The sequence below is a fragment of the Lissotriton helveticus genome, chromosome 3_2 (assembly GCF_964261635.1).
Source record: "Lissotriton helveticus chromosome 3_2, aLisHel1.1, whole genome shotgun sequence".
In the NCBI taxonomy this organism is placed as follows: domain Eukaryota; kingdom Metazoa; phylum Chordata; class Amphibia; order Caudata; family Salamandridae; genus Lissotriton; species Lissotriton helveticus.
Window position 1 is genome coordinate 232,465,195 of NC_136062.1, and position 22,827 is coordinate 232,488,021.

The window sequence follows — 22,827 nt, forward strand, 5'->3', positions numbered from 1 at the left end:
CAGCCAGGGGCCCTCCCATGGGCCGCACAGCGCCCGCGATACCAGTCGGGACCAGCAGCGCGAAACTCCCCAGTCCGGAGCAGTCCCGGGAGCCCTCCCGCGGCTCGCGCCCCTCAGGATCGCTCCGGTGGTAAAGGGCAGGCCCTCAGACCGTCAGGAGCCCTCCCGTGGGTAGCCAGACACTCACTGTTTGGCTGTGGCGGTGCGGAACTCCCAACAGGGCCACCCAGGACCGGTGTGGCCCCGGGTGCTCTCCGACCTCCAGGCGATCCCAGACTCCGGCTGCATAGATGTCCAAGGCCAGTGTGTAGCGCCCGAGCAGCAGCCCTCCGTCCAGCAGTCGATCACCGGTAGCTCCCACGATGTCCAGCGGTGCACGGGTCCCCAGTGAAAACCAGCACAGGTCCGGTGCAGACACAGGGGCCCTCCTTCAGTCTCCCGACGATCCCGGCCTCCAGCGCCTCCGAAGTCCAGCGCAGGCACAGCAGCCGTCCGCCCAACAGCAGCAGCCGATCTCCAGGCAGCACGCACGATGACCAGCGCCTGGGCAGCAGCCGTCTTCAAAACAGGTACATATAATATCTTGCATCCAGTTACTTGTTATAGTAAGAATCCTCAAAGATGCTCAGGTGCTAACAGGGATTTAATCCAGAATTGGAACCCCCAGCACTCGGAGCTCTAACCAGGAGCTCCTACCCGGTGGCCATCTTGGAAACACATTTTACTAAACTATACTAAACCTGTAAAGACTGAACAGCATTGCCAGCACCCACACATTTCACTTGTTACTCTCTACTGAAGAAGCACAACAGGCCTGAACACTTGTCTAAAGAGACACAGCACTGACTGCATAAAAAATGGTGAATACTAAATACTTTCAACTGAAGTGAGTGTTCTCACATTCATTGCATATACCAAAATGCTTGTGGGCTAATTGTGTGCTGTTATGGCAGGCAATGTGTTTCCTCTTCCTTTAATGTCCAGAATGGCTAGGATAAAGGTAAGCGTCTGCGAAGGACTCCAGTGTGACTTCGGCATATCGATAGTGAACCCCAGTGATGTTAAGAGGTACGACGTAGTCTGGAGGTGGATGACGGCTGCCTGGGGCGAGCCTGCATTCAACAGTAAGTTGTCTAGTTACGGGAAGACTGGAACTTCTGACCTGCGAAGATGTGCTGCAACCACAGCCATCATTTTTGTGGACACCCTAGGAGCACTAGTGAGGCCAAAGGCGAGCACAGTGATGTGAAAATGCTCCTGGTCCAACGTGAATCGTAGGTAGTGCCGGTGGGCCTGTAGAACAGGTACACACAATAGCTCTAAGAGCAAATCTGTAGTGTCCAGTCCGAAGTAGAAAGTGGGTTTGGCCGCATCCCAACCTTTCTGAATTTCCTGAAATAGGATAGCACAGGCCTCTGGAACTATGGGAAGCACTTGAGCCATGGAGTCCCACAAGGCTTGAGAACAGCAGCCTACAATGCTGTTTGGCCTTGACAGAGAAGAGTGCTACACTCAGACGAGAAGACCCATTTCCCAAAGGTCTTTATTCATTTGGTTTCCTTGTCAGGGATATTAGTCGAGAACGAATTTGGCTGAATCTTACTGACCAGAGCTTGTACCACAAGGCTCTTGAGAGTAGGGTGTTGGATAAGAAAGTCTAGTTCACCAAGACTGTTAGATGGTTCATAGCAACCTGCCAATTAACAGAGGGGCCTGGACAGGGCTTGGTCCACGTCATCAAAAGCATGTCCGTAAGTAGCTCATTAAAAGGCAAAAGGGGGTCAGAATTGGTTTGGCCAGTTCTGAGCACCTCAGTGAAAACATTGGTCTTGACATCCTGGGTAGGAAGATGAAAATCCAGAACCTATACCGCCCTCCTCACAACCATGGTGAAGGATGGGCTCTCCTCCATTGCCGTGCCCCAGGGATGACACCAGTTCACTGTTGGGAGGTATCTAGCCCACTGGCGTCCTGGCAGCTCTCATATCAAGAATCACAGCATTATAAACGCCATTGTCCAACTACCTACCAAATAATTTGTGTAGTACATGAGCCTTTCCAGGAGGCAAGGGCCTATTGCCTGAGACAGAAGGGTGGCTAAGTGGCTGTGGTGTAGTCAAAGCAGCTAATGGACTCAGTTGAGGTGGGGCGCCACCGTCTCTGCTGTGGACAGCGCCATGCGTTGCTATAGTTTTGTGTCGTTGATGGGGTATGTTCTGGCGTGGCTTGTGGTGTTGGAGAGGGAATGGGTTTTGAGGTCAGCCTGGAATGAATACAGAGGGCCTAGCTGGTGCTGAAGACAAACCCACCAGCCAAAGTCCTGTGGGGGCCCACAGCTCCTAGAGGTGCTGCAGACATGTCTGCGGGAGCCAGCAACTTGCAAAAAAGCTGCAGCGTGGCTTTACGGAACACTTCAATTTGCTGCAGTGTCGTAGATGCCCCCCTGAAATTCAGGGTGCCCTTGGACATGTCAGAATCCGCTCAGAAGTGGAACAACTTCGGGAACGAGAACTGGAGGCACATTGGCACCCTTGTGTCTTCTCAGAAAATCAAGAGTAGCATGACAAGGCAGAGTCCTGCTTGGTAATCTTGTGGGGGGGTTTTTGAAGGGGGAGGGAAGGGGAGGTATTTTGTCTTACCCGAGGATTTGGACCTCCGTGATGATTTATCTCAGCACCAGTCTCTAGAGCACGCTCTGGACCTTGATTGGTAATGACATGGAGTATTGCGGTCCTTTACCAGGACCTTCTTTACGTCCTAATCCCAGGTAGCCTTTGAGTGCACCAATGCACAGTCACTGCAGGTCTTGGAGTCGTGGTCTTCCCACAGTCATACGTGTGGGTCAATCACAAACATTTGTTTGTAACTTTTCCCACACAGTTTGAATCCTGTAGATTTGGGAGGTTATATAGTCCCTTGCACACTGTAGAATTGGTTTGAAAAAAAGTTAAAAGACAGTCTCAAAGAGACATGGGGTTGCTCAGGATCTGTGTTCGTTGACGCAAAAAGAAAGGAACTGATGTCCGTGCCCATGGGTGGTGCCTATATAGGCCATCACACATTTCATCAGGTGCAGAATGATGTTGACGCAGAGCCGGAGGTGCTACTTAGTGGTGTGCAATGGTACTGCTGAGGATTTTCCGTACCCAGTCTGACACCTGAGGGGATAGTTAAAAGGTGAGGAATCTGCAGTTTGAAGTCTCTATCTAAAATATATGTGAGGTAGTACCAGTGAAAGCTGCTGAGAATATTGGCGAACTGATGCCAGGTCCTTCTCGAATGTCAGTAGCAAAGTTAGGCTATCCAGAAGTGCTTACAACGCCAGCAGTTCTGACAGTAACAATAGCACTAACCTGGAGTGACTGTGCTTGGTCGGAACACAACTTCATGAACAAGATGGGCTCAGTTCTATCACAGATGCCTAATCACAGCCCACACCTTGGGATGCCCACCCGCAAAACACCTTTGCAGTTGAATTGGTTTGGCCATGTTCATACTCCTAATGTATACCTATTCAAATCATGGGAAGTCTGTTTGCAATCATTAGAACTAACTAACTTTACTGCCTACCTGTGGCTAAAGGTTCTTACAGCTTGTTGACATTTCTGCTTAGAGCCTGTCTTAAGTTTTCTAACCGTTTGTGCAGCTTACTAAACAGGAATTTCTTTGAGGGTGGTGTCTATGGGCCTGAGAGCACTATAGTTAGGTTGGGTGTGTTCTATGCCTACTGTGACTGATTGCAAGACCCTAGATGCTTGATGTTGCTGGTGGTTTTATGCACTCAGTGGGTCGATAATAGGCTCTCAAGCTCTCTCTTGGTTAGAAGTCGATGGTGCAAGTGTTCTTGATCCACCCATCCGTGAGGGTGGGGAGGGGGGGATCTGATTGTCTTGAGTCATTGGTAGGTGGAACTGGTGTAAAGAATACACTGGTTGGTAGCAGTAAATGTAGTTTACTTTCTTATTGTAAGTGTGACACAATCTGTTATGTCTTCTGTGAGTTTGCTTGTTTATTTTCTTTTTTTGAGACTAATTAGAGAGACTTCTCTCCACTTAACAGACGGATTTTCGCTTCTTCTGGATTGAGTCCAAAGTGCAAGAAGAAGAAGGCCTGGATGTGATAACCCGACTTAACCCGGTAAGACTCTTCAGTTGCTAGAAGCTTGCATAATGAGTAGAAAAAATGACGTTTTGTAGAATATCTTAATACATTTTCAAATAGTGAGGAAATCAGCAGAATGGATTGAATGCTTCAACATAATTATTCCAGTTCTCTATACATCATTGATAAGTAACTGCTGTATACATCATAATGCTACATAATCTATCAAATCAATCAAAAACCATTTATAAAGTGCACAACTACCTCAGGCGAGGTGTCCCGGCGCTAACTCAGCAGACTAGTAAGTGTGATGCCTGAACAGCTATTTTCCTTGCTTAAAGAGCCAGGTTTTCGGCTCCTTTCTGAAATCCTACTCAGAGTTCAGCATGCGTAAGTAGAGAGGCAGGGCATTCCACAGCTTGGTGGTCCAAACCGAGAAACACCTCCCCCTTGCCTTGCTTTAGAAAAATGGGGGACAGCAAGGTAACGCTGATAGTTGGATCTAAATGTCCGCTCCTGGCGGTACAGGCTGAGCCGCTTCCTCAGATAGCCGGGCCCTTACCTTGAATGGCACAGAAAGCGAAAGTGAGGGCCTTGAATTCGATCTTACTGGCTACCGGGAGCAAATGTAGTTGTTTATGGTGAGGGGAAATGTCCTGGTGCAGCGGGACCCTGCGCATTAGCCGTGCCTTCGCATTCTGCACCGTTTGCAACCTTGTGATCAAAAAACCTGGCATTCCCAGGTGAAGGCCATTGGCATAGTCAAGGTGAGAAGTCACCTGGGCATGAACCGCGGTCCTCCGGCAGGAAGCCCATCTTTCCGAAACAGGCTGACGAGACTTGCCGGGCTTGAGCCGATAGGGCTAAATCCTTATCCCATCTGACTCCAAGATTTTTAATCGAGTCCTTAGGGACGGGAGGGGAGTCAAGCTCCCCGGGCCACCATAGGCTGGAAAGGGCTAGGGGGATGTTTGGTTAAAAAAAAAAAGACCTCCATCTCATTGGCATTCAATTTTAAGCAGTTTTAGTTCATCCATCCTGCTATTTCTTTTAGGCAGTCGTTAAAAGAATCTAAAGCTGCGGTAGAAGAATTGGCCAGGGCCAAACATATGGCTACCTAACTTAAAATATACAAACTTGGGGATAGGGTGGGTACGTTGCTTGCCTGGCTGAAAAAAAAGGAGCAGGCCGAGTGGTGGATCCCCCGGTTATGCATAAACAGCACTCATATTCTGTAAGACCCGCAAGAGATTGCAGAATCCTTTGCCGATCATTATGAGCAGATATATACCCCGACAGTCACTACTATAGAAGAAGACTTACATCAATTACTGGTGGATATACCTCTGCCTACCTTGTCCACCATCGACTGAGACTTGCTGGAAGGGGACATCATCAATGAAGAAATCTGTTCAGCAATTACTCAGCAATTTACACAGCTAGGCGTTTTCACGTCGGATTTAGATAGTCTGCCTTTTTTACAGTGATATTTATTAATATTTTCCCAATTGTAACCAGCACATTTCACTTTTTCTGCACCTATTGCTACCCATATATTATTGCCTTTTACAGTGGTATTATATTTTATATTCCTAATTGTATCTTGCACGTCCCACTTTATCGTCACCGGTAATGCACCGTTTGCTACCTCATATATTTGTCTTTTGCTGCTCACTAATGCCACTTGTTGTTTCATATAATTTGTGTGTGCAACTGTATTCTGTCACGGACTCCTGTACCTTACATATTTTTGACTACTCACTATTGTCACCTTCGATTTAGATATTTTTATGGTCTGCACAGTTATTTTATTCCAGTATTTTCTCAGTATTATATTTCTACTTGTTCTGCACATGTTTATAACCTACATCGAATTCACTCCTATTCCTAAAATGTACTGACGAATATCTCACATAGACTTGTCACTGATGTAACCTGCACTCATTACATTGTTCCCCCCCGTATACACTGATTACTACCTCATATTTGTTAGCTGCTCCATTGGTGTCACCCCTGCTCCATGTAACTTACAGTCCTCATCAGTATTCTGCTCCCTTATATCGTTATTGTGCACCCTACACACTGTGCAACTCGCACCCATCTCAAGTGTTAGTCTGGCACGCACCGATTACTACCTCAAATACCTTGGCAGCTCACTAGTGTCACTTCCCATTATCTCACTATTATTGTCTGCATCTGTACTCTGCGTATAGCATTATTGTGCACTCAGTAGTGTCACTTTTGGCCCACGCAACTGTTTTTGACAGTGCACCCTCCCTACTACACCTACCTAGACTGTCCTCCCATCATGGAACCCGTCGGCAAGCACACATATAGAATCAACTACCCACCCTCACTCACTAAAAAAGCCGCTAAGCGCTTTAAACACAACTTCCTGGGGTCCCACCATGAAACTCCCTTTACAGACACCTACTTCTCACCAGTCAATGGTTCACTGAACATTGATATCATCTTCCACACCACACGCAGAGCCCAATGGAGAAAAGCGTTCCTCACCTTACTCACCATCTCCACCTCCAGGAATTTCGCGCATGGCCTAAAACTCTCCATCACACCATCCCAACTCTTCCCGGGCAGAACCACCATCACTATATACAATAACGGGATTATCCTAATTCAATCCACAGACAAGAACCTGGAACTACTTGACAACCTGTTCCCCACGTTCAAACAACACCTCGCCAATCATCGGACCCCCACTCATAGCACCCTCAGGCCTATCACCCTTGAATTCACAGCCCCCAATCACAACCCTTCTAACCTAGCTCAACCCCAAAACGACACGCACCTTTCCTCCACCCCCGGCACCTTAGACATTCACCCACCTAATGTAGCTACCTCGCACTCTTCATTTACAGACATAGATCCCTCACCCACACATTCCAGCGGCACCCCCTCCCCCCCCACCAACCTCACCTTGTCCTCCTCTCATACCACACCCATTCCTGTCACCCCTGACACCACAGCCTCAAACTACATTCACTCCAACCTAGCCCAGCCCCAAAAAGATATGCACCTCTCCTTTACTCCCGACACCCTAGTCATTCACCCACCTACTGTAGCTACCCCACTCCCCTCAAGCACAGACATAGATCACTCCCCCTCTTACGCCAACCACCTCACCCCTTCCCCCCCCACACACCAGCCCTCATCCCCTTTCCTCTCACCCCTGATACCACAGCTCCCACCCAAAACGACATGCACCTCTCCTTCACTCCCGGCACCTTAGTCATTCACCCACCTACCGTAGCTACCCCACACCCCTCAAGCACAGACATAGATCTCTCTCCCTCATACACCAACCACCTCACCCCTTCCCCCTACACACCAGCCCTCATCCCCATTCCTATCACCCCTGATACCACAGCTCCCACCCGCAACCCGCCTAACCTGGATCAGCTTCAGACCGACACACACAAAGGCAAACCCCACCCTTTATCCCCCCCCATTCTCAGCCCCCACTTCCACCCATTAACTAATCACACAGAACACACCACCTCCATCAACTCAACTACACCCCCTCAAAAAAGAACCATCTACAATCCCACTTCCCCCCCCAGTCTCACCCCCCACTACCCAACATCCACCCCCTTCACCACTAATAAACGCCCATCCTCCACCCTGCACTCACCGCCTACCACCAATACCCTCATCCACACCACCAACCTCTCCCCTATGTCATCCACGCCCGACCCTCCCATCCCCACCTCCAACACATTTCCCACACTGGACTACATTACGGCCTCCCTCCTCCAGCTCAAAGAAGACATGCATATCATCAAACAACAACTACTCTGTCTATCACACCCCAGTCACCCCTCACCCAACACCCTCCACCAGATCAAACAAGACATTCACATCATCAAACAATTACTCAGCACACACCCCAGACACCCCTCACGCGCCTCCACCATCACCTCCCCTCCCAACTGGTCCTCCACCCGGGCGGCGAACTCTTGCACTCGACTTCCACCGCACTGGACCTCAATCCCTGTTCACAACCGCGAAAACCGCCCCCATCGCTGCTGCAACCCTCTCTCGGACCTCGACACAATCACCCTCCTCCGCTCCTACGACTCAGCTCCCCATAGCAACACACCCGACACTCTCACTGCCATCCCTACGATTCACTCCAATCCCCTTAGACCCCCACACTGAACAAGAGAATCGCTATCCATAGTAACCTGAGTAAAGTCCCCCTCGCTCTAGAACACCCTTCCACCTTCGACACACCCCGTCTCAAATGCACCCTCCTCAACTGCAGATCAGCCGCTAGACACTCCTCCGCTATCGCCGATCTCATCCTAAAATTGGATCTTGACTTAATCATCATGACTGAAACATGGCTAACAGAATCTTCTACACCTATAATGGACATTCTGGTTCCCCCCAACTACCGCATCACCAGACTTGACAGGTCTGGCAATAAAAAAAGGTGGGGGAATCGCATGTATATACAGGAGCAACCTCTCTGTCTTGAAAGTAACTTCCCCTTCCCTACCCTCCCCAACCTCCTGTGAATACATCTGCCTCGATATTATCAGTGAGGGCAAACCGATCTGCACTCTTCACGGCGTTTACCACCCACCCGGCGACAACCTTACCTTCTCCCAACAAATCATGATCTCAACCAACTCCGGGCGACAACTCACACAAATATACCTTGGTGACTTCAACCTCCACTGGAACGCTCATAATGATGCGGTGGTAAAAGGTCTGAAGAATTTCCTTAACGCCCTTGACCTCACTCAAATTTGCAACAGTCCAACACACGAGAAAGGCTCTACCCTCGACCTTATCATCTCCAAAGAGGCCTCTATCCAACTCGAATCTATCCAACCCTGTGACTGGTCAGACCATCATATTATCACATTCTTCATCAATGAAAAAGTTAAATTTAACCCTGTTCAATCCGTCAGGCCCAAAGTCTGGAAAAGAGACATGAAAAAACGAAACTCAAACTCTCTGCCCCCCAACAGCTGCAACTTACTACTTCCTCCTACTGGCGTTAAGGACGTCCAATCCTTGACTGATCACTATCTTAACACTATGACCTCAATAATTAATGAAGTCGCACCCTTGCAGCTAAAAAAAGCCTCCGCAAAAATTTCCAATCCCTGGTACGACGGGAGTCTCAATGACGATAGACGCGCCATGCGAATGGCAGAGCGCACCTGGAGATCAGCTCCCTCTGCACTGAACCTAAAAACCCTGAAGAAAAAAAAAAATGCCTACTTCAGAAAAATAAAACGCTCAAAATCAGACTTCTTCAGCCGTCAGCTCGACCAAGCCAAAAATCGTCCGAGAAAGCTGTTTGAGCTTATCCGAACACAATCCAAAGAACAACCCCAACGTCTCAACACTATGTGCGAAGCTCCCTCCTGCGAAGACTTCGCCTCCTTCTTTAACCAAAAAACTGACAACATAAAGAATGATCTCCTCATGGACGCAAGCCTCTATCCCAAACCCCACTGCATAGCACCCACTAAACCAAAAAACAATGCCACTTGGTCAACCTTTGTCACCTACACGGAAGAAGAAATTCGCAGACTGCTCAGCACTCTGAAACCATCCAATCACCTCACGGACCCCCTTCCTGCTAACGCTGTCAAAGTCCTTACCCCGTCGCTCCTTCCACTCTGGACTAAAATCATTAACAGCTCACTTCAACAAGGGACCATTCCCGACTCCCTCAAAGTTGGACAAGTCACACCTTTGCTAAAGAAACCTACAGCCGACCCCTCTGACCTAAACAACTACCGTCCCATTACCAACATTCCGACTCTTGCCAAACTGGTGGAAAAATGCGCACAAATACAATTGACTAAACACATTACTCAGTTTGATCTCCTCAACTCTCATCAATCAGGCTTCCGAGCAAATCACAGTACTGAAACTGCTATGACTCACATAATTGACGACGCCCTTCAAATCCTAGATCATAACGATACCTGCCTCCTCATCCTCCTTGATCTCTCCTCCGCATTTGACACCGTCAAACATGAGAATTTACTTGAACTATTAAACACAAGAATGGGCCTATCTGGAACTGTGCTCAAATGGTTCACGTCCTTTCTGCATAACAGGTCGCAGAAATTCAAGAGCAACAACTTGATGTCCGCGCCAAGACCTGTATCGCTAGGCGTACCACAAGGATCCTCCCTATCCCCAACTTTGTTCAACCTAGTTATGGAACCTCTCACCACCTTACTACAAGAATCCAATGTACACTTCCACATGTATGCTGATGACACCCAACTTTATCTCAAACTACAATCGCCCGAAGACATCACGCTCTTGAACTCAACGATCAGAAGCACCCAATCCTGGCTGGCCGCTAATCATCTCAAACTCAATGCCCTTAAAACAGAGTTCCTTCTGATCTCACCTCCCACGAAAATCACTACCGTACAAATGTGGCTTAAACACCTAACGGCACTCAATGTTCAACCCACCATCGTGGACTCAGCAAAATCTTTGGGCATAACACTTGACACCAATCTCAGCATGCAGGAACACATCAACAAAGCAACTAAGGGAGCGAACTACCAAATCAACACCCTTAGGAAACTTAAACCCTTCCTTCCAGCCAAAGACTTCCAAACTGCGGTACAATCACTAGTCATACCTCGAATAGAATACGGTAGCACCGCCCTCTGCGGTCTCCCCCTAGCTACTACGGCACCCATAAGAGCCTCTTTAAACGCCGCAGCGAGACTTATCACTGGATCAAAAAAACACTCACATATTTCCCCTGACTTTAAATCCCTGAACTGGCTGCCTTTTGAAGCCAGAATACACCTGAAAATCGCTTGTTTAACGCACAAGGCTGTCCACCTGAGTTCACCTAGATACCTCGCTCAGAAGCTGACGATTTCTGGAGGCTCCAGAAACACTAGAGGCACAAACAATCTTTTGCTAAAGCCTAAAAGATTCCGCAAGGAAAAAACGTACAAACGCTCTTTCTCAGGTATGGCCCCCAGGATTTGGAACTCACTCCCCCCTGAAACCAGGCTCATCCCCTCTACCATACTTTTCAAGAAAGAAGTAAAAGCGATCCTCATGGCTAAATACACTTGAACCACTACTGGGGATCAACTTCAAAGACTCGATACTGATCTGTACTACTTGTTCGAACCCTTTGCATTTTTGTTTGACTTTGAAATAGACTTACTTGATTGTTTATGATATCACTTCACTGTACTTTTAACACTATGATGTATCTGTGTATATATGCTCCCCTCCTCTGTAAAGCGCTCTGATATCTGCGAAGATCTTGTTCGCGCTATATAAAACTTTCAAAATAAAATAAATAAATAAATTAGCAATATATAATCTGGGAAGGCAATGGGGCCTAATGGTGTCCCTATCGAATTCCTTAAATGAACAGCACCTCAGGAGAAATGAGAGCAGTGAGAAGGGGTTCCTACTGGAGAACCTGAGAATGGCCTCAATCATAGTAATCCATAAGAAAGGAAGGCCTGCTGATAGCTGCGGGTCCTACCGGCCGATCTCCTTAATAAATGCGGAGGCCAAATCCTAGCAAAAATACTAGTCTCCCAACTAGCCACTATCATTACATCAATAGTACACGCCGACCAATCTGACTTTATGCCCAGCGAAACACAGCTTTAAATATCCGCAGACTCCAGAACGTATTAGGGCGGAAACATATAATCACAAAAGATACAGTAATACTTTCTTTAGACTCCAAAATGGCATTCGACACAACTGAGTAGCCATACCTTTTTGAGGTGCTGCTTCAATTGGGTTTCGGCCTGAAATTCCTTGAGTGGGTTAAGCTTCTGTACACGGACCTAAATGGTCGAATTAAGGTAAATAAGCGCACATCAAGAATATTCTCACTGAAGAGGTGTACTAGACTGAGGTGCCCTCTGTCGCCATTGATGTTCTCTCTGATGCATGAACCTCTGGCGACTTGGGTCAGAGGAGACAGACTACTTAGAGGGCTGAAATTGGCAGAGGGACAGAAAGAGAGAATATCCCTTCATGCTGATATTTTGCTAAAACTCGCGTCACCAGCAAAATCAATACATAGAATTCTCGCAAATGCTGGGGCTCTTCTATTAACTGGTCCATATCGGTGTTCTACACAATCCATGGGCCGAACCCAAGACTCCCGCAGAGCTGCAAGGTTAAAATAGCGGAGGAGGGTTTCCGCTACCTTGGTATCTTCATAACCCCCGAATCCAAATCTTTTATATTAAAAATCTTGAGGCTCCCCTGGGTAGATTGCGCAATTATGTGACACTGGAAGACACTGCCTCTTTCTCTGTTAGAACGAGCTGCCCTCTTCAAAATGCTGGCACTCCCCCGTTTCTTATATATCCTCCAGAAAAGCCCCATTAAAGTCTCGAGTCCTACTTCAAAAACATAGACAATAAATTCAGGACACTGATATGGGATGGCAAGACACCTCGTATAGCCATGCATAAATTAACCAGAAGTTGGTATGATGGTGGAATTGCACTCCCTGATATGCGCCTTTACTATTGGGCATCGCAGCTAGTGGTTGTTAATCCCTGGGTGTACCATCCCAAGACAGAACCTGCTTATCAATTAGACAGATACCAGATGGGGAGGGAGGGGGTAGAAGAATGAGGCTCTATTCTAAAGCTAAGAAAAGACGTTATTTTGGCCCCTCTGCCCTAACCATTAACGTCTGGCGCCAGGCCAACTATAAACGCGGCCTGCAGGATATCCTGACCCTAGCCATTCCATTATGGTCTACCCAGAGACTAGGATGCTGGGTAACCAACCGGGATTTGACAGATGGGACACCATTGGTATCTCTAGCGTAGGTGACCTACGGAAAAAGGGGAAAAAATGTAATTCTCTGAACTGCAAAAAGAATACTATTTGGACCAGAGGGAAGTGTTTTGATACCTACAAACCCGCCACACCCTGACTGCCGCAATTTCTACACCAGGGGAGATACCGGAGGCGTCCCCTTTAGAAGATAAATTACTGTCAGCACCCTTGGGGAAAAAAGTCATATCGTTGACATATAGGAAAATGAGCAACGATTTAGCTCTCCCACTCCAACGTCTCTGAGAAAAATGGCAAGCTAAACTAAGGCCACTTGAGGATGAGTAATGGGGAACTGCATTAATGTCCTCACGTGAAGCGGCTATCCCACTAAAACTCTGCCTTATCCAACTCAAGATTTTACACAGAACTTACTTAACCGGGACCACCCTCAACATGATTAGGCATAGAGAAGATCCGCTTTGCCTCCGACGCTGCTCGGAAGAGTCCACATTCTATCATATACAATGGAAATGCCCTAGCGTAGCGCCACTCTGGGGGAAAGCTACATGACACCTACAAATGGCTATAGGTAAAGATGTCCAATTAACACCAAAATTGGGACTTCTCAACATATGGGACGCAACAGATCTCATCACAACGGAACAACAATGGGCCACCCTGGGGTACACAATGGTCAAATGCAGCATTGCAATGCACTGGGGTGCCGCAGAGGTGCCAAACTCGAGAGATGGGCTAAAGAAATGGACAAATGCATGATCTCAGATAAAAAAGTGTTTAAAAATAAAGGGTGTTTCAAAAAAGGGATAAAACATGGGGGAAATGGAATACTTATCGAGGAGAGATGTGTATCTCCCCAAGTACTGAAGTGGTGCTGAAAGAAAGACGAGCAAATGGACACATATGATCATACATGCCTCGGAGGGTCCCCTCGGTGAAACCTCCCTGGTATTTTGTGCATAACGGTGTTATTTGTTTAGAAGCCAATATGACCTGTATTGTTCACTACAAAGTTAATAAAAAGAAGTAAAAAAAAAAGCTGCGGTAGTGTGATCTTAAGGAGACCACCAGCTGGGTGTCATCCACTTATGAAACCACCATGACCCCTCTCCTAGAAATTAGGGCTGCCAGTGCAGCCATGTAAATATTAAAAAGCAGTGGGTTTAAGGCAGAGCCCTGGGGCACTCCGCATCTTAGTGGTTTAACTAAGGAGATGTACGGGCGAATAAAGCCTTGCTGGTCACTAAGATAAGAGGAAATCCACTCAAATGCAGTCCCTGTACTCTTATCTGTTTCCAGCAAGATTATGTGCGACACCGTATTGAATGCCGCTGAAAGTTCTCATAACTCACGCATATAAAACACGTTAGGACAACATTGCCGAGCGTCATATTTAGTGATTTACGGACATATTAAGTGCACAATAACAATAGGCTTTCAATACAGAGGCTGATCTGAGTACCTGGTGGTGTGTCTTATATAATGCTTAACAGCTTATGCTAAAACCAACCTTACAAGCATTAGATGTTGCTGAAAAATTATAGACCTATCTCCCAGCTGCCATACCTGTCCAAGGTCTTGGAACAACATGTGTTGACATCGCTGACCTCGTTTCTGGACACTAACCATCTTCTCCATGAGATGCAAGCAGGGTTCCGTGCACATCACAGCACCGAGTTAGTCATGCTATCGGTGCTGGATGATCTAAGACTGATGGCTGACAGTAAAAAACCTAGCGCACTGATACTTTTAGACCTGTCAGCAGCGTTTGATACTGTCAGCCATCCCTTACTCTTGGACAGGCTGGCTGGATTTGGGTTCAGAGACTCAGCATATGACTGGCTGGAATCCTTCTTGCTGGGGAGAACCCAGAGAATTCAGCTGGGAGATACGGTCTCAGGAGTGGGAGAACTTACCTGCGGGGTCCCTCAAGGCTCTGCACTGTCCCCCCTCCTATTTAATTTGTATCTACAACCCTTAATAAAAACTTTGACCGAGATGGGTTGCCGCGTATTTAATTACGCAGACGATACACAGCTACTTCTAAGCTTGGAGGACACAGAACGAGCCCAGCTTCAAGCACAGGAGGTACTTCGATATACTGTTAAATGGATGTCAAGTAACCTCCTCAAGATCAACCCCGAGAAAACTGAGGTGTTGATTGTCTCATCCACTTGTTCGCCTTGGAGCGACCTGTATTGGCCACAGGAATTGGGCTCCATCCCCAAACCAGCTGACTCGGTAAAAAGTCTTGGCATCAAGATAGATAGTGCCCTATCAATGAAGAGCCAAGTATCTACCGTGGTAGGAGTCTGCAACGGCCTCTTGAGACAGTTGCGTAAACTAGTCCCACTCCTGTCCCAATCTATGCTCCGCACCGTAGTCTCGGCTACTATACTCTCGAGACTCGATTACGGGAATGTCCTTTATTTGGGCCTACCAAAGTCACTAACTAACAGACTGCAGGTGGTTCAAAATGACGCAGCACGACTTATCTTAAACTGCCGCGGAATTCTCATGCTTCTCCGCTGCTATTGAACCTGCACTGGCTGCCAGTGATACAAAGGTCCATCTTTAAAAGTCTCTGCATAGCCCATAAATCCATCTATGGCCAAGCCCCTGCATATGTTAAGGAAAGGTTGGAGATCTATCGACCTGAAAGAAGACTGAGATCGGCTGAAGCACAGCTGCTGGTATGCCCTCGGTTTAAACTAGCCACAAAAGGAGGTAGAGCATTTTCAGTCTTGCTGCCAAAAATCTGGAATGAATTACCGGAAGCCCTGCGTAAGGATGGTAACAGGCTTCATTTCAGGAAAACCCTAAAAACCACTCTGTTTAAGGCAGCGTTGAACTTAGTTTAGTCTGCTCCTTTCTCCTAAGATGTTGGTTAGCTGTTATGTTTTTATGGTCAAAGCGCCTTGAGACCTGTCGGTGAGTTGGCGCTATACAAGCACATACTAACAATAACAATAACAAGATGTTGAGGGGTGCTCATATTAATTGGAAACTCCCTTATTTGAGCATAGAGTACCACAGATCAAGGGGAAAATCAGAGCTTCCAATAAATACCACAAGCCTAGAGACAGTGGGAAACGTCATGCCCCGGACTTTACATAGCACAAGTCCTGCCGATGCAGGGTTTGGAATGAACCCCCTGGGATCTCAGAGAAGCACAATCCATACAAGCTGAGTGGATAATTGGGAGTCGGCCGCTTGAAATGTCTAAAAGTAACACAATTAATGCAGGCCCGACCGTTGATTGTTGTAAGAGCAAGCTCTCTCCTAGAGCACGTTACTGTGACAGTCGTCCTACTCTTACAGACAATGAGAGAGTGCTCCCGTCCATGGAGGGCTTACAGTAGGACAGGGCACACAAGCTCAAGTAGTCATGGGAAACGCTGTACCCCTAGAACATATAACAGAAACTGGGTCTGTAGAGATTAGCTAAAATCTCCTATAAAAGTGTTTCTTTTGCCTCCTTGTAGGTTCTCATTATTGACCTTTTCCCTCTTTTTCCTTTTTGCAGTTTAAATTTGTGAGGCTGCAAAGTTTTGCATGTTCACCAGAGAGCATCTGTGAAGTGTTGTCTACAGAGTTCACTTTTAAGGTAATGATCCCTCCACACAGCTCTGTTTATCACTGCAAACTCTTGAATCTTTAATTTTCATGTTGCTCCTTGGTTATACAAAGAGGTGCAAAAACCCATTTTTCACTGAGTATCCCATAGGATAAATTAGTTACAAAACCTTCAGTTGGCCTCCATTTCATGTCTTCCTCCAACAACTTCCAGGTTTTGTGAAGTTAATGGAGAAGCAGCATTTGTTTCTCTTACAGCTCTTTTTATTTTTATTCTGAATTGCACCATTTACACGGAGTTCCTTTTCCAGTTCTCCAAGGAGTCCGAGTATCAAAAGAACCTCTTCTTTTTTTTACATTGTACAAGACCAGAACTCGTTTTATCCACTATATTCTGATTTTTAATGGCCTCAGAATTTCTCTTTGAAACTATCATTTCTTTGACAGACCTTTTGGCTGATTTCCTTTCCAGAAATGTTAGATGTTTTGGCTGTTTGTATGTCATCATAGCAACCAAATGTGCTGCAGTTGCTTAAGCGGTTATATATCTTTGGTATCAATAATTTTCTTTCATGGGTATGAAATACTATTCTGCAGATATTCCTTTTTATTTTTTTATTTTTTACTCTTTGCTTTTCTGAATATTTTTTACTAGCGTTGTTGACAGGGTAATAAATGGAAGTAGAGGGTGGTGACACAATTTCAAGATCTGTATTTGTATTTGTATGTGGTTTTATAGAGCGCGATTGCTGCCCGGGGGCGTCCAAGCGCTATGGAACCAACAGATGGTTTAGGCAGAGGCTGGGTAAGTTGAGCAGGGAGTTACTGTGGGGAGTTAAAAAGAAATGTTTTGAGCGGTTTCCGGAATGAGGAGAGATTGGAGTTAGCTCTCAGATGAAGAGGAAGGGTGTTCCACAGCTTGGAAGCGTTATGGGCAAAGGTCCTACCGCCTGATCTGGCTCTTTTTATTCTGGGTGCGGTAGCCAGAAAGGTCTGGTTTGAGCGGAGGTTTCTGCTTGGATGGTAGTGGGAGACTAGGTCGCGGGTGATCATAGAATATGTCCCAGAAAGCCTGGTGAGCGATACACATAACTTTGAAGTGGATTCTTTGGCGGACTGGCAGCCAGTGAAGACTGGTCAAGCCAGCTCTGACAGATTGCCGGCGTGGGAGCTGGAGCAGTGTTCGGGCTGCACAGTTCTGCACTGTTTGAAGTCTCCGCAGTGTATAGTCTGGTGCAGCGAGGTACAGGACGTTGTTGAAGTTCAGGCGGGACTGGATCCGATCTGTCCCACTTAAAGATCTTTTATCACAGGAAAAGTCAGACTTTTCCTTCATCATTAAAGACATGGAACTTGAGAATACCCCCAGAAATTATACCAAAGACAGAGTCAATTTATTAAACAACTCCGTGCGCTTAAGGAATTGTTCCTCTTCTAGACAATTCTTTGATTTGCCACACCTGTTATTAGTACAGGCTAGTTTTAGTAAATTAAACTCTAGCCAGGCTGGGTAGATTTTGGGACACCTCCCCCATCTCTTTACATCATGCTATTTGTGCCCTTCCTAACTTCACTTATGACCACATTGTAGTGCTTTCATTAGGACCAAGGTGACCCTTTGTGGTTCAACTATACCCTATCTCACCCTATCTTGTAAATGTAATTGGGAATCTGAAAAGGACTTATCAGCCAGGTTGTCTTGTACTTCGGAATACTGTCCTGTAGAGAGAATTCCGAGGATAAAGACCATTTTGTAAGTAAGCAGCATATCGTAAGTGACATCATAGCTATTGTCTTAGAATAGGGATCATGTACTCATGTGGCCACAGCTAAAGATTTGTTTTCACATCCATTTTAATTGGGGTCTTGCTTTCCATGCTACCTCTTAGACTATATGCGATGTAATACGGCATGACAAGCGGAATTTATCGCAAACATGAGAGGCAAGAGCTATTTCAATTAGATAGGCGTATATAGCAGTTCATTTAGAGGGCAACATATCTCACCTAATAATATAAAGAACAATTTGACCGGGAGGGAGAGCAGCAAACAGAGATTATATTTTGAAAAAATAGCATTCGTAACCATTATTATTTTTGCTTCCTGCAGCATCTATAACAGAAAATCTTTTTTTCTTTTGCATACTTAGAACAAACATAAGCTTTGTAGAAAGACAAGTTGGGCATAAATTCTGCATTGTAGAAAGCATGGCACTTTGCACTTTAACTGAATGCTTTGCGTTTAAAATTTTCAAATTCTTGTACCTTGGAAAATCATGTGTTTCGGGACCAGCAAAGAGCATATCGTCACTGGCAGAGCCCCCATGATGCCCGTAAGAAGCTGGCTGTTCATGTGATATATCAAGAATCTGATATACCATATAAAAAGGCCAGGAGTTCCCTCATGAGTGGACTGAGCTTGCTATACAATCCCAAAGGGATCTATTAGGGGCTAGTGTGGTTGAGCAGCCTTAGGCTTAACACAGAGGAGTACAAGACAATCGCAAATGCACACAATGATCAATCAATGACACACGACTCAAGAAGGAGATCCACACCAATTTATAAAAATAATAAGTACCTGTATATATGTTTAGACATCAGAGAAAAATCGTTCAGGTAAGTACATTTTTAAATATAAATTATTTTCACTTTAAAAAGTGGACACAGTGCAATTACTGAGTTCTGCAAAGTTATCCTATGGAAGAAAGAACTAGTTCTGCAAACAGGTATAGTACAGCGCCTTACAAGACCAATCTACAGGAGTTAAGGTGAGTGGTGGGCAAGGTCCAAGGCAGCACCAACAGTACACTAGCAACGGCACGAGGGTGGCCGGGTGCAGGGTACAAAACAGTGTCTGCCACCCAATAGGTTTCTCCAGAGATCGGCCACTGCAGAAAAGAAGCTGCAGGCTACGGCTGGAAGACTAGTCTGGGTGAACCAACAAGGAGGTTTAAGTCTTGGTGACGTAGAGATACCTGGGGTTCTCTTCTCCACGGCCCAGGGGTGACAAATGCAGTGTTGTCTTTACAGATTGGGTTTTCTTGCCAGTCACAGTCGCAGTTGACGGGGGGGGCTTGCCTGCAGAGGTTTCAGGTGCCGTTGGGGAGTCCACGAGCGGTGAAACCACGATCGACTCGAGCTCTGGCGGACTGTGTAACCTTTTTGTCACCGGTGGCCCACTTCAACTCCTGCTGGAGACGACGGGTGCAGTGCTGGCTTTTCCGGAGGCCTCAGAGTCTTTTCTTTTGTAGTTTCAGCAGGATGCTGGGAACAGTTCAGCTGTTCTTCGGGAAGGGGGTGGTGGGTCTTGGTCTTTATTAACCCCTTCGCTGCTAGGCCTTTTCCCCTCCTGTGCTAATCCTTTTTTTGGTTATTTGGGGTAGTGCGTGCTTAGACTCCTGTACCTTTTTGACCACATAAGGTATCCACGCCAATTTTGTGGCATTTTCTTCCAACATCATGGGTATTGTAAAGGTTTGTGGATTCCCTTGGAGGCGTCCCAGAAATTAAGCAAAATACAGTAACATTTTTGTTTTTTTCAGAAAAACGGGCTGCAAATGAAAGCCTCTGGGTTTTTCCCTGCAAATGTTATCAATAAAGGGTTTGTGGGGCTGAAATCACCCTTTTCCAGCTTTTAGGGAATGACAGTCCTTTGTCAGAGAACCAACATTTTTCACACAGTTTTGGCATTTTTCTGGGACATAGCCTATTTTTGCTATTTTTAGTGCTTTCAACCTCCTTCCAGTTAATGGTAAAAATGAGTTTGAAAGCAATAATGGATCCTGGAAAGCTATACATTTTAGAAAAGTAGACAAAATTCTGAATTCAGAAAGGGATCATTTGTCTAAATCCATGAAGGTTTCTTTATAGAAACTAACAGTTAAATATTGGACAAATTGAAAATTAGTTGAAAAAAACAGCCTTTTGTGTCAATGTTTTCACCTGTAACTTCTTGTAATTATGACAGCTCTTTGAAAGCAATATACCGTTACATCCGCTGGACCTTCCTGGTTGTGGGGATATATAGGACTTGTAGGTTCACCAAGAACCCGACGAACCCAGAGCCAAAAACTGAGCAGCAACTTGCAATGGTATTTTATTATGTACCGGGTATAGAGCAATTATTCTGGGAAAATGTATACATGGAAAAATCGGTATGAAAGACACCTATGTATTTCTGAAATGGGTACAAATTATAGAGTTTAGAAACAGTACATATTTGCACATTTTCAAAATTGGGAATACTCCTACTAGCATCAGAATTATTGGTCATTTTTCAAAATGATTTCTTTTTTACACAATGTCTTTAATCTGGAAGGGAGAAATACATGAAAGCTTAATAGGTAATAACAGTTGATTTACAAATCTGAATTACCCTAAGTCTCCCGATTAAAAACTGTACCTCACTTGTCTGCCTTGTGCCCGCAACAGGAAACTGCGCAAAACGCAACGTGGTCACACCTCAATCTCGCAGTGAAAAATGACCCTTTTTTGGCAGATTGCCTAGCTGTAGTTATTGTACCCTAGCTCTGCCGGCACTTAGGGAAACCTAGCAAACCTATACATTTTTGAAAAGTAGACACCCTGGGGAATTCAGGATGGGTGACTTGCCTGCCTCCCACCAGGTTCTGTTACCCAGAATCCCTTGCAAAAAAACCAAATTTTTCCTACATTTCTGTGGTGGAAAGTTCTGGAATCTGCGTGTATCCACAAATTTCCTTTCACCCCGCGTTCCCCAAAGTCTTACGAGAAAAAAGGTACCCCACTTGTCTGGCGGCCTAGTGCCTGTGACGGGGAACGGCGCAAAACGCAACGTGGTCACACCTCAATTTCGCAGTGAAAAAGGACCCTTTTTTGGCAAAGTGCCTAGCTGTGGTTTTTGAACCCTAGCTCTGCCGGCACCTACGGAAACCTAGCAAACCTATACATTTCTGAAAACTAGACACCCAGGGGAATCCCGGATGGGGTGACTTGACTGCCTCCCACCAGGTTCTGTTACCCAGAAACCCTTGCAAACCTAAGAAATTGTCAAAAAACCCACATTTTCTCCACATTTCTGTGGTGGAAAGTTCTGGAATCTGCGTGTAACCACAAATGTCCTTCCACCCTGCGTTCCCCAAAGTCTTCCGAGAAAAATGGTACCACACTTGTGTGGGTCGGCCTGGTGCATGCGAAAGGAAACGGCGCAAAACGCAACGTGGTCACACCTCAATTTCGCTGTGAAAAATTGCCCTTTTTTTGCAAAGTGCCTAGCTGTAGTTTTTGTACCCTAGCTCTGCCGGCACCTAGGGAAACCTAGCAAACCTAAACAATTTTGAAAACAAGACACCCAGAGGAATCCAGGATGGGGTGACTTGACTGCCTCCCACCAAGTTCTGTTACCCAGAATCCCTTGCAAACCTAAAAAATTGACAAAAAAACACATTCTCCCCACATTTCTGTGGCTGAAAGTTCTGGAGTCTGTGTGGATCCACAAATTTCATTCCACCCCGCGTTCCCCAAAGTCTTCTGAGAAAAATGGTAGACCACTTGTGTGGGTCAGCCTAGGGCCTGCGACAGGAGATGGCACAAAACGCAACGTGGTCATACCTCAGTTTCACAGTGAAAAATGACCCTTTTCTGGCAAAGTGCCTAGCTGTAGTTTGTGAACCCTAGCTCTGCCGGCACCTAGGGAAACCTACCAAACCAACACATTTGTGGAAAGTAGACACGCGGGGGCTTCCAAGGAGGTATGGCTTGCGTGGATCCCCCAACGTTCCATTAACCAGAATCCCTTGCAAACCTCAAATTTAGCTGAAAAAAATACCTCCTTGGAAGCCCCCGGGTGTCTACTTTTCAGAAATGTGTGGGTTTGGTAGGTTTCCCTAGATGGCCGTCTAGCACGGGGCCAAAAACCCAGGTGACCCCCCCCTTGCAAAAGCAGGTGGTTTTGACATAGGCAATTTTGAAGTTGCCTCACTACGTTTTGGGCCCTTGCCTGTCGCGGGTACTTGCGTCGCCCACACAAGTGAGGCACCATTTTTATCGGGAGACCTGTGGGAACGCTGGGTGGTAGGAAATTTGTGTGAGCCCAATGAAGCCACGCTTTCCCGCACAAAAATGTGTGAAAAAAACTATTTTTTCAACTAAAATTGACGTTTGGAAAGGATTCTGGGTAAAGGAACATTGGGGGATCCACACAAGCCATACCTCCTTAGAAGCCCCCGGGTGTCTACGTTTCAGAAATGTGTGGGTTTGGTAGGTTTCCCTAGATGGCCGCCGGGCACAGCACTAAAAACCCAGGTGACCTCCCTTGCAAAACCAAATTGTTTTGACTTAATTATGTGTACAGTTTTAC

At 46.2% G+C, this 22,827-nt stretch overlaps 1 protein-coding gene across 4 annotated transcripts in view; it reads left to right on the forward strand.

Annotated features, from left to right (window-relative positions):
• Positions 1-22,827, forward strand: part of SNUPN (snurportin 1) — a 274,119-nt gene that overhangs the window by 133,338 nt on the left and 117,954 nt on the right. For 3 of the 4 annotated variants that reach the window (XM_078685085.1, XM_078685086.1, XM_078685087.1), the window contains exons 7-8: positions 4,060-4,137; positions 16,439-16,519. In XM_078685085.1, the coding sequence (XP_078541211.1) occupies positions 4,060-4,137; positions 16,439-16,519 (159 nt within the window). The remainder of the gene's footprint in view (positions 1-4,059; positions 4,138-16,438; positions 16,520-22,827) is intronic. The other variant, XM_078685088.1, reaches the window with a different exon arrangement.